Source organism: Camelina sativa, chromosome 18 (genome assembly GCF_000633955.1).
Source record: "Camelina sativa cultivar DH55 chromosome 18, Cs, whole genome shotgun sequence".
NCBI classification, from domain to species: Eukaryota; Viridiplantae; Streptophyta; class Magnoliopsida; order Brassicales; family Brassicaceae; genus Camelina; species Camelina sativa.
The window spans coordinates 15432314-15443880 of record NC_025702.1 but is presented as its reverse complement, the minus strand read 5'-3'; the positions used below and the strand labels follow the sequence as shown (position 1 = coordinate 15443880).

General features: G+C 32.6%; 3 protein-coding genes across 3 annotated transcripts; all 3 read left to right on the top strand.

Annotated features, from left to right (window-relative positions):
• On the top strand, positions 48-1694 carry LOC104761795 (glutathione S-transferase T3-like). The gene is made up of 2 exons (XM_010484920.1): positions 48-1179; positions 1301-1694. The coding sequence occupies exon 1, from the start codon at positions 169-171 to the stop codon at positions 1177-1179; it is 1011 nt and encodes a 336-aa protein (XP_010483222.1). The 5' UTR covers positions 48-168; the 3' UTR covers positions 1301-1694.
• On the top strand, positions 1877-3297 carry LOC104763539. Its single transcript, XM_019240496.1, has one exon. The coding sequence runs from the start codon at positions 1897-1899 to the stop codon at positions 3184-3186; it is 1290 nt and encodes a 429-aa protein (XP_019096041.1). The 5' UTR covers positions 1877-1896; the 3' UTR covers positions 3187-3297.
• Positions 10227-11393, top strand: LOC104761793 (macrophage migration inhibitory factor homolog). The gene is made up of 3 exons (XM_010484917.2): positions 10227-10425; positions 10760-10960; positions 11106-11393. Exons 1-3 carry the CDS (start codon positions 10228-10230, stop codon positions 11139-11141), a joined length of 435 nt encoding a protein of 144 aa, XP_010483219.2. The 5' UTR covers position 10227; the 3' UTR covers positions 11142-11393.

Below are 11567 nucleotides of genomic sequence, written 5' to 3'. Positions count from 1 at the left end.
TTTAATGTAATAAATTTGTGGTTGTTGTAGTTAATTTACAACCATAAATTTGAAAACCCAAAACCACTTGAGCTCAATATAAACCCTCCATGTTAGCACTAACATAAACCATTAACTTTTTCTATACAAACCCTTTTCTTTTAACATCAGCTTTCACTAAAACAACCAATGGATCCTAGAAGCCTTATTCGTAATCCACATACATATTTTGTTGATCTTATGAATTCTCAAAAAGACTCTAACTCCCAAGATAATCCAATTCTTCCAAATACATTCTCTTCTCAGCCTGTCCACTTTACCCAAACCCTCTCTTCTCAGCCTGTCAACTTTACCCAAACCCTCTCTTCTCAGCCTGTCAACTGTGGGCCTAGATTCTCTTCTCAGCCGTTTCAGTTTAGGCCGGCATCTGAAGATGATGATTGTATCGAGGTTGAGGTTGATGAGGATGAAGAAGACGAAGGAAGGGGAATAAGAAAGCGGTGGACTGCAGAGGAGGATGTTAACCTCATAAGCGCTTGGTTAAACACAAGCAAGGATCCAGTTGTAAGTAATGAGCAGCGGCTACAAAGTTTCTGGAAGAGGGTTGCTGCCTACTACAAAGCTAACTATGGGTCATCTGTTTCAAATGCAAGAGGGCCTACACAATGTAAGGCTAGGTGGAGCAAGATAAACCATGGAGTCAATAAGTTTGTGGGCTGTTACGCACAAGCGAGTTCAAGAAGAAAGAGTGGAGAATCAGAAGATGATGTATTGAGCATGGCGTATGAGCTTTACAAGAACGACAAGGGCAAGCCATTTCTGCTAGGACATTGCTGGAGGGAACTGAAGCATGATCAGAAATGGATCACGGAGGAGTGTAGCCATAAGCGGACTAAACTCGCTTCAGATGGAGCAGGAGCATCCTCACCCGGAGAGTGCAATGATGGAGCTGAGATGAGGCCTCCGGGGGTTAAAGCTTCTAAGAAAAAAGGGAAGAAACCGGCTGTGACTATTGATGTAGAGGATGGTTCTGTTGGTAAGCTAGACAAGATCATTGCAATGAAAGAACAAGAACAAGCGGCTAAAGAGAGACACGGCAAAATGAGACTGCTAGACAGCCTCCTTAACAAGACTGAACTAACAAGTGCCGAACAACTTCTTAGGGACAAACTCGTTGACCAAATGTTGACAAACACTTAGGTTTGGGTTTAACTCTTTTGTGTGTAACTATCCTCTTTTGTGTTTAACTCTTGTTTTCATTAAACTTATGCTATATGTTGTTTGTTTAACACTTGTTTTGTTTTTTGTTCTTTTGTTTCAGGTTTTGCGACAACAAATTAAGGTGATACGAGAAGGGAAACATGTGTTGTCAAAGACATAGATGTGTTGTGTTTACACCCGTGGAGGGGTGTTGTTTTTAGTTGTTGTCTTGTTGTCTTGTTGTCACGGGTCTGTGAGTTGTTGTCTTGTTGTCTTGTTGTCACGGGTCTGTGAGTTGTTAACTCTTTTGTAACCCGTGGAGGGGTGTTTTGTAACACGGGTTGTGAGTTGTTGTCTTCTGTTTTGTTTTGGTTGTCTTGTGTCTTGCAAGGACAGTCACAGATTTGTTTGTGTTGTTTTGTCTTTTGTAAGGGTTGTATTGCCCACTTGGTACTTTGTGTTTGCTGTTAAGACTATATATTCACTTCTCCTACTCTTTCATCGTTTTACATCAATGCTTTCTGATTATTCTCTTCCGATTATTCTCTTCTCTTTCATCCTATCTTCACTTCTACTACTCAACCAAATAAAATTTCCTTTGCTCAACCTTTTCACTTCTACTACTCAACCAAATATACCTTGTAACCTAAACCCTTTTCCTATACAAAATAAATCACACTTCCCATAAGCCTTCTACTATATCCAAATTGCAAAAAAATGTCTAATTGGAGTTCCGATCAAGAAGTTGATGATATTGTAGAAGAGGAAGTTGATAGTATAGTGGAGATGATCCAATACAACTACACTCACCCATATGTACCACCAGCTCCAATAATCCGAAGAGTGCACATTGAGAGAGACCGTGAAGAAGGCCACACTCGGTTGTGGAATGATTATTTTAGTGATAATCCAACTTACACTAACGCTATGTTCCGTCGTCGCTTTAGAATGAACAAACCATTGTTCCTTCGTATTGTTACCGCTATTGAGAATGGAGTCCCATACTTCAGACAAAGGCGAGATGCTACTGGAAGGCTTGGTCTTTCTGCACTTCAGAAATGTACGGCAGCTATTCGTTTGATGGCTTACGGATATACGGCAGATGCGGTGGATGAATATTTACGACTCGCTGAAACAACCTCCCACAAATGCCTTCTACATTTTGTTGAGGGAGTTATAAATTTGTTTGGCGACGAGTATCTGAGAAGACCTACACCGGAAGACCTCCAACGATTACTGAATATTGGAGAACATCGCGGTTTCCCCGGAATGATAGGGAGCATAGATTGTATGCATTGGGAGTGGAAGAATTGTCCCACTGCATGGAAAGGACAATATACACGTGGATCTGGTAAACCGTCAATCGTACTAGAAGCTGTGGCATCACAAGATTTATGGATTTGGCACGCATTTTTTGGACCACCTGGTTCGTTAAATGATATCAACGTCTTGGACCGCTCCCCTGTGTTTGATGATATCCTAGAGGGCCGAGCTCCGAGAGTTAGATACGTTGTCAATGGACGGCAATACAAAATGGCGTACTACCTAACGGATGGTATCTATCCCAAATGGGCAACTTTCATCCAATCCATTACACTTCCACGTGGTCGAAAAGCAAAACTCTTTGATCAATGGCAAGAAGGATGTCGTAAAGATGTAGAGCGTGCATTTGGAGTCTTGCAAGCTCGATTTGCAATCGTGAAGAATCCCGCACTTTTTTGGGATAAAGGGAAAATAGGGAAAATAATGAGAGCATCTATCATCCTGCATAACATGATAGTGGAAGACGAACGACATGACTACAATTTCTACGATCCAGCGGAATTCCATCACGGAGAAGGAAGCGGAAGTTCTCATGTCGATTTATCATATTCTACAGATATCCCAACAAATCTACATAATATGATGGGCATTCGAAATGATGTTCATGATACACAAATGCATGATCTTTTGCAAAAAGACTTGATTGAGCATATCTGGCAAAAATTTGGTGCAACCGCACAATAAATCTTACTCCAAACTATGTTTAATATGTATAATATTTTGAATTTTATAAAATATGTTTACTATTCCGTATTTTGTAAAATATGTTTAAGTTTGTAAAATATTGTTTTCTATTTTATGTAATATAAAAAATTTAAATAATTGTTTTATCATTTTAGATAATTAAAGTTTGATAATTAATAAATCAAAATTAAAAAATTATTATTTAAATGTTTGAGTAACCTCTTTGTAGTTCTCTAGTAATAGGATAATTTTACTTAGGTTCTCTTAGAGTTACTTAACTTAATTTATGATTATTTATATAATTAATTAATGTAAGAGTAACCATGGTGGGTTACTCCACTAATGATGGTCTTAAAACCCTCTGAGAAGATACAAAACTGAAGGAAAAAAAAAGGTTTAATCTTTAGAGAAAGAGGAAGATTCTTTCTTACAAATAATGTTCATCATCATCGCTACGAAAGAAAAAAATACTAGAAAAAATCAAAACCCATTTGGCATCTGAGATTTTTTTTGTTTTGAATGAAAACCAAAAGGAGAATTGGCCAACGGGTGAAGTTTTACAGAGAGAAGCTAATTGGTTTATGGAATAGGAAGAGAGAGAGAGAGATTGGAGGAGAAAGAAAGAGTCACGAGATATATAAGAGAGGGAGGAGAAGGAGTAGGGTTTTAAGTGAAAGGTTAACTTTTTTTGGAGAAAACAAAGAAGAGGAGGAGCGTTTGTGGTTTGGGTTCCGGTTCAACCGAGAAGGTTTGGAGAAACAGAGAGAGAGAGAGAGTGTGGTGGGAAGAAGAAGACGAATGAGTGAAGGGAGGGAGCGGACAAGAAGATAGCTCGTAATCTCGCCAGTTCTGGAAAGTGTGGGTCCACTTGTGGATTTTTTTCACTTTTGACTTAATTATAAAAATTACTTTGTGAAAACACTGAAACGATATTTTCTTAATTCTTATGGATATGGTCACTCCCACGAATTAAGATTTTTTTTTTTTTGTGTGTGGATTTTTTCCCTTTATAGGTTCAAAGGTTTATATGGAAAATTAGTGTTGGAAACGCTTGGATAAGCTGTATATTATCTTAAATGACTGGTGTTTAAATCAAAGTAAAACGGTAAAAACATTATCTCACTCTCTTTTTTTATTTTTGTTATACTGTTGAACTTATTTAACCACAAGAAAAAACAAACACTTAATAAATAATGTTTTAAGAGCTACTTCCAAATAATTAGAAATTTTGAAGGCAAATTATCACTTGACAAATAATGTTTGAGGGCTATTAAAAAATAATTTGAAAAATAAAAAGGCAATATATATATATATATATATAAGTATTAGAATCGATTGTTGAACCAAAAATTAAAGACAAGATCGTGGCAGCGATCGATCATAATTTGAATGAAAGATAATTTGTCATGTATTGATTAGTTAATGTTTTGTCGTATTAAATAGTAACCAACCAAAATCAACAAATATTAATCAGCTCATCGATCTAAATATAAACAAAGATAATATGGCCTCTATCAATTATAACTTGGATAAAGATAATTTGTCGTTTCTTAATTTATTAATATTTTTGTCGTATTAAATAATATTTATTCAAAATCAACAAATATTAATCAGCTCATCGATCTAAATATAAACATAGGTAATATGGCGGCGATCAGTCATAATTTGAATAAAGATAATTTGTCGTGTATGGATTTATTAATGTTTTGTCATCTTAAATAATATTTATTCAAAATTAACAACACATGAATCAGCTCATCGATCTAAATATACACATAGGTAATATGGCGGCGATCAATCATAGTTTGTATGAAGGTAATTTGTCGTGTATTGATTTAATAATATTTTTGTCGTATTAAATAGTATAAATTTAAAATAAATAAACATTAGTAAGCTCACCAATTTAAATGTAAATGTAGATAATATGGCGGCGATCAGTCATAATTCAATTTCAAGTGAAGACAATATATTTCAGAATAAAATTAACAAAATTAAACTTTCTTATCATATTAAATAGCATTTACTCAAAATTTATATCTATTAATCGGATCATAATCTAATGGTAAGTAATATGGCGGCGATCACTCATAATTCGAATTGAGACAAACATTTTTTTTTGGTGAAACCACATGGCTCAATCAAATTCGAATGGAGAGAAACATTGTGCGAATTAACTCATCAAATTATCCTTTTTATCATAATAAATAACATTTACCCCCAAAAAATTAAAATTAATTGGTTTATCAATCTAGTGATTGATATGTGACGACGATCGAACATTAATAGAAGTCATTATTTTATAGTTTAATTGATCAAATTATCATTTTCGTTACATTACATAAAAAGTTTCTGAAATATCAGATCATTAACATAGTGATAAATAACATGTTTGTGATCAATCATAATCTAAATAGAGATAAATCTTTTGTTTGTTAATTCATAAAAAATTATTTCTTGCCACATTAAAAAACAGTTAGTCATTTACTCAAAATTTAAATACATTAAGTGGCTTAACAATCATGTGGTAGTGTTATGTAGGTTGAAGTTCAGGATTTATCTTCTTACTTGATAGTTGATACCAATAGCTGAGTTTCACCATTTGCAAATATTTATTTTGAGCTCTTTTAACTTATGTACAAGTAAAGTTAAATGATTGACAAGAAAAAAAAAAAAGACAATTAAAGCTAAATAGGATATATATCAAATTACATATGGTTTGACATTATGTTTGATTGGAATTTTAGACAGAAAAATTCATTGATATTTATAATAACATCTCTATATTTTTTTAATGAAATTTTGAAGTTTTTATTATTACTGGTTTGTTATGATGGTAAATTTTTATTAACCAAGTAAAGCCGTCAAGTGTTTAGTACAGGCTGTTTAGGGACTAATAAGTTAACAATGGCAGAGAGATATGATTCTGCTTTTGGATTATTATTTCCTAAAGAAAATGTAAAAACCACATCATCATCATTATCAATTCAAACCTGGCAAAATCTTTTGGGGATCTTAAAGAGAAAACGAGGAAATGTCACCTTATCCGTCGACGTGGCATTTAATCATTGGCTCTACTAGATTTCATAGATGACGTGGCTGTTTCTCTGTTAACTGATTGTGGTCTTCTGGTCGGAGAGACGTTTTCACGTGTTCTTCCAAAACCGACTTTAGTAATTTGCCTTTTTACTAATTAAGGCTTTTGTTTTCTAATTTACTAATTAAGCATATTTGGGGAAAAGTATTAGCATAAATCTATAATTTGTGCCAGAAATTTTTTTTGGATATACCTACATATACAGACATGACTTTTTTTTTTTTTTTTGTTCTGGTTGACTACTTTTTTTTATACGTTTTCTGCAAAACAAACAATAGCAAAGTAACGGCCGTAATATAATACAAATGTTATTTAAATAGATATTGCTAATTGGCTTTATTATTATTACTAGGAGCATGCATGGCTTACAATATTGTCGTACTTACAATATACTACCAGTATTTAAATAATAATTTTGTAATTATTTAATTTAAAACAAAAGTGTAGTGAGAGAAAATGGTGGGCTAGTCTAGTGGATTGTGTATGTGCGAGAGAAAAAATGATTGGAACCTTTTTGGTATCATTTGAAGTAATTTGTGGCTAAAGCTAAACCTACGTTTACCTCATTACGTTCAATGACTCCTGGTTAGATATTACTAGTTTTTATTTCTATTTAGCTACATATAATTTTTTTTTTTTTTTTTTTGAGAAATGGTCTTTTAATTGCATCAAGAAACCTCATAGAAAAGTAAGTCTAAGAATATAGCAATTGGAGCTTGAGCAATTCAAACATTGTGAGTTTGTGACTACATGTATTTGACAAAACAAATCCAATATAGAAAAGTAACTTTCATATCTACTACTTATAAACAAAACATTAGAAGTTGCTACTTTTTAATCCATTGACAAGTTTTTGTTCGAGTTTATTTAATACTACTTCATATAAATCTGATGTCACTGTTTTACTTATACAGTTTGTCCTTAAAGAATTCGTCTATTGGCAGTGAGTCTTGAAACAAAGGTAAAATGACAAAAAAAAGTTACAAATTTCATTATTATATAATTGGTATTCTCATACTTGCTTGGTTTCCTCCTTACTTCTTGTAGTAGTGGGGCTATAAATATCCAGATGAAAAAAAAAATTGACATATTGACTAAGATTAAATATATATGCCATGAAAATATCTACTGCCAAAACATGAAAAAAAATAATACAAAATACATTAACTCAATTTTTTCATTCATTAGCTTATAATTTACTATAAATTTAAACCAAATAACAATATCATTATACTAATTTATTTAATAAGGCATATTTATTTTTTGATTTTATTAGACCTTTTATCTACAAATTACTGTACTAATTTCTATAATTAAATAATATCCACTATCTTTTGAACAAAAATAAAATAAATAATATCCACTATCTTTTTTTCTCTTTAACTGAAAATATTCATTATTTATCTATACATATATATATATGCTTAACATTTATCATACACTGATCCATTATATATTTTCAATTGATAATGCTAGTAGACAACGAAAACCAATTTTTGAATTCTACTAACCAGAGACGTAATTTGCAATTGGAATCATTTCAGTTCAATATGGTTCATATGCATACTTATTAGTAGAAAGAAAATTGAATCTATATATAATTTGATTTTTTTTAATGAATGTAAAATTTATTCATTAAAAAAAACTTTTGTTACATCAAGTGCATCATTATCAGATGGGAGAACTTGATTAAGAAAAAAGAACTTAAAATCCAAGTTATTTTTTCATAAGAAAAGTCGGTTGACAAAAAAAAATCTTTATAGAAAACTGAAGTGTAGAGAATTTTTCTTATCTAAAGAAAGGTGTGCTGGAGAGAATTTGAACCTCAAGAAAAAAAAAACAGGAAAAATCTTGTTATGGCACTGCTTCAAAGCAAGTTTTGTTCTTATGTTATTCTTGTGACAACATGTGACCTCTCTTCCATTTCCTTACTAATCCTTACCCTTTTTCCCATAAAAGTTTGGTGGATAAAAGTACATTAATAATTTCGATCGTTGCAGCATATGTCTGATTGAAGTACTTTATACCCGGATACTAACTCCAAGGACACTAGGTAGAGAGTAGAGACTGTTCAATCTATCTTGCTTTGGTAATTTTTTAAAAAAGTTTTAAATCTTTTGATTGATTAACTAAAAAGAAATATATGTGACTCCCGAGTTGTGAGACGTACGTATTTGAGTTTGTGTTTTATGTGGATTTTAAAAGATTAGAAATGTAAAGAAGTGACATTTTATTAAGAAATTGTTGAAATAAAAGAGAAATTGATTTTAAAGTATATCTTTGACTGTCGTTTTCAATGCTTATTATAATTCACAGTTTAATGATTTTTACACGTAATTAGAAAGGATGCGGCTATCCTAAAACCCTCGAATGTCATATTTCTGATTGTCCTTTAAATTTCAAAGCTATTTCATATGGACATTGTGACAACTTGTTTACAATTATCTTACCATGCTAGTTATTCGGCCACATCTAGTGGGTCTTATAATATTTTGTTCTTACACTATAAGTTAACATTAACCACACGAGATATCATAGAAGATACACGAAAATTAAATTGATCTTGTAGACAAAAAAAACAAAACCGACTCTGTTGAAGGGGAGAGAAAACATATACGATCATCTTATGAAACCCATATTTAACCACTCATTCAGTCATTTGGATATCATGATATCTGATGGACATAGACACATAGTACTAGATATCGTTATAATCTTTAAGCGTATATTCATTATTCTCATAATTACTGTTCATGTAAGAGCACATAGAGGCGCCAATGCCGGTAATCTCGAAACATGAATCTAATGATGAATATGCATGTATGTACACTTCGCTTATAACAACATAAGTTCAAAAACAAACATTTAACGTTGCGAGTTGGATCATATATATATATATATATATGTACATTAGACATGATACAAGTTTGTTATGTATATGAATAGTAATAAGAAATTAAAAGTAACTAAATCAAGAAATTGTAACATAAAACTAACACTTATATAACTAAGAAAAATCCAAAAATATGCATGAGACTAGGCAGATCTGGAAATGTGAACATATAAATTTCTATCAAATTGGCTTATGGCTCATCAAGAGTTACAAACAACAAGTGAACTCTTGCTTCTCTTGCACATTGGAGGGGACCATTAAAACTATGTCTTGCCCTAAATTTGGAATTCTATATATATATATATTTTAACCAGCATGGGTAATAATGCAATAGCATTACTCTTTCTTTCATAAATCTTGCCTTCCATGCTTATGGTAAACTTTTGAAACCTTTTGGGATCCAAAGAAGGAAAACAGACAAACTGACATCTAACTAACTAGAGAGAATATAGACAGTCCGAAAGATCACAGTTGGACTGAAATTTAGTACTCAAAATCTAGAAGTAACAAGAGACATATTTTAGTATATATGCAGAAAACTCACAATACACTTTATAATAGTGAAATGTACAATAAGGAATAATTAATGTCTTACATGAAATATGAAACAAAGATACAAATCATCATATAATATAATAAAGGAAATTGCTACTCAAGTTTTCAGAAATTTACTGAAAATATCAATGTAGTTACATACTTATTCTTTTGTCCATTACTCCCATCCTTGGATCCATATTATAAAAAAGGTTAAAAGCTTATCATAAGCATGGAAAGGCAAAAGTTGAAAGAGTTATGCTATGCCATTACATGATTCTCCATGCTGATTCCAAAAAAAAAAAGAAAAAAAAATCGATATAAGGAAAAACACAACTCTATTGGTCCCCCTCCAAATTCTTAAGAGAAAAGAAAAAAAAAACTTGTCTGTACTTTTTCGACGTTTTTACACCAAATAACGTATTGGTGGGCCGAATTACAGGCCCATTAGATTCCGGTTTGATTACATCAGTTGGTATAGTTTTGGTTTGATGAAAAATTGAATACTCGTTACCATTTTATGCTCTTACCGTTATCTCAACTTCCATATCTGAAAGCCACTGGTTTTTGTTTTGTCGGAAGAAGGAGAAGACAGAGAAACAAGAAGATGCCCACTTTGAATCTCTTCACAAACATACCAGTCGACGCCGTCACTTGCTCTGACATCCTCAAGGACGCTACTAAGGCCGTCGCTAAGATCATCGGCAAACCTGAATCCGTATATAAACCCTACTGTTTCTGTCAGTTCTACGCGATATTCATGAATCGATTACACATTTTGTTTCTTTTTTTTTTCCTGTTCATGGTTTAAATTATATGAAATCAGAGTAGAGTGGAAAATTTCAGTTTTTTTATTTGGATTCATGATGTTGTTGGTGTATGCACACGAAGTGTTTGATGAAAGTCCTCTGTGAATTCCCCCTTGATGTACATGTTGAAATATCAGTAAAGGATCCTCAAGCTTGATTGTGTTTTATTAACTTGTGGGATACGTTTTGATCATTTTTTTTGGCTGTTCATTACTAATACAACGTCTGTGTTTTTGTTTTCAGTATGTGATGATACTGCTTAATAGTGGAGTGCCCATTGCGTTTGCTGGTACGGAGGAACCCGCTGCGTATGGAGAATTGATATCTATTGGGGGATTAGGACCAGGTGTTAACGGGAAGCTTAGCGAGACGATATCTGAGATTCTCCAAATTAAGCTCTCTATAGATAGCTCCCGTTTTTATATCAAATTCTATGATTCCCCGGTAAGTCTCATTTTTGCATCAAGTTTATAAAGCATGTCACTTTGATTAAAGCAAGCACAGTGTTCTGAATGTCAAAAGATGTCTTATATTATAACTAGATCAATGATTAGAAAGTTAGTTAAATTCTTGGATTTGTTTCTTGCAGCGACCCTTCTTTGGTTTCAACGGATCAACATTCTGAAACATGGATTGAGAGTTGCAGGTGGTAATGAGGCGAGTTCAACCTTGTAATGAAGCTTGGGTTAGAACTGTTTGCTTATTGATATCAAAAGCTGTAGTTCTTAAGCTTACCATTTGTCATCCCTTAAAGCCAATATAAACCTCTCATCTCATGTTCAAATTGCTTTTGGGACTTGTTGTAAGTTGTAACTTATGATATGATCTCATAATTGTCATACTGATTTATGCAGCAAATTGTATGAGGATTGATTTAGCAATACTTGTAAAAAAGTTTTGTTTTGTCAACCACTATTAACAACCTATATAACCATGAATCCTGCACTTTCTAATATCAAAATAGTTACAAGTACTGTATACTGTATAGTGCAAAATCAAAATAAATGGTTCGTTTGTATTTAAAATTTTATACAATTTTTGCCAAGTGATA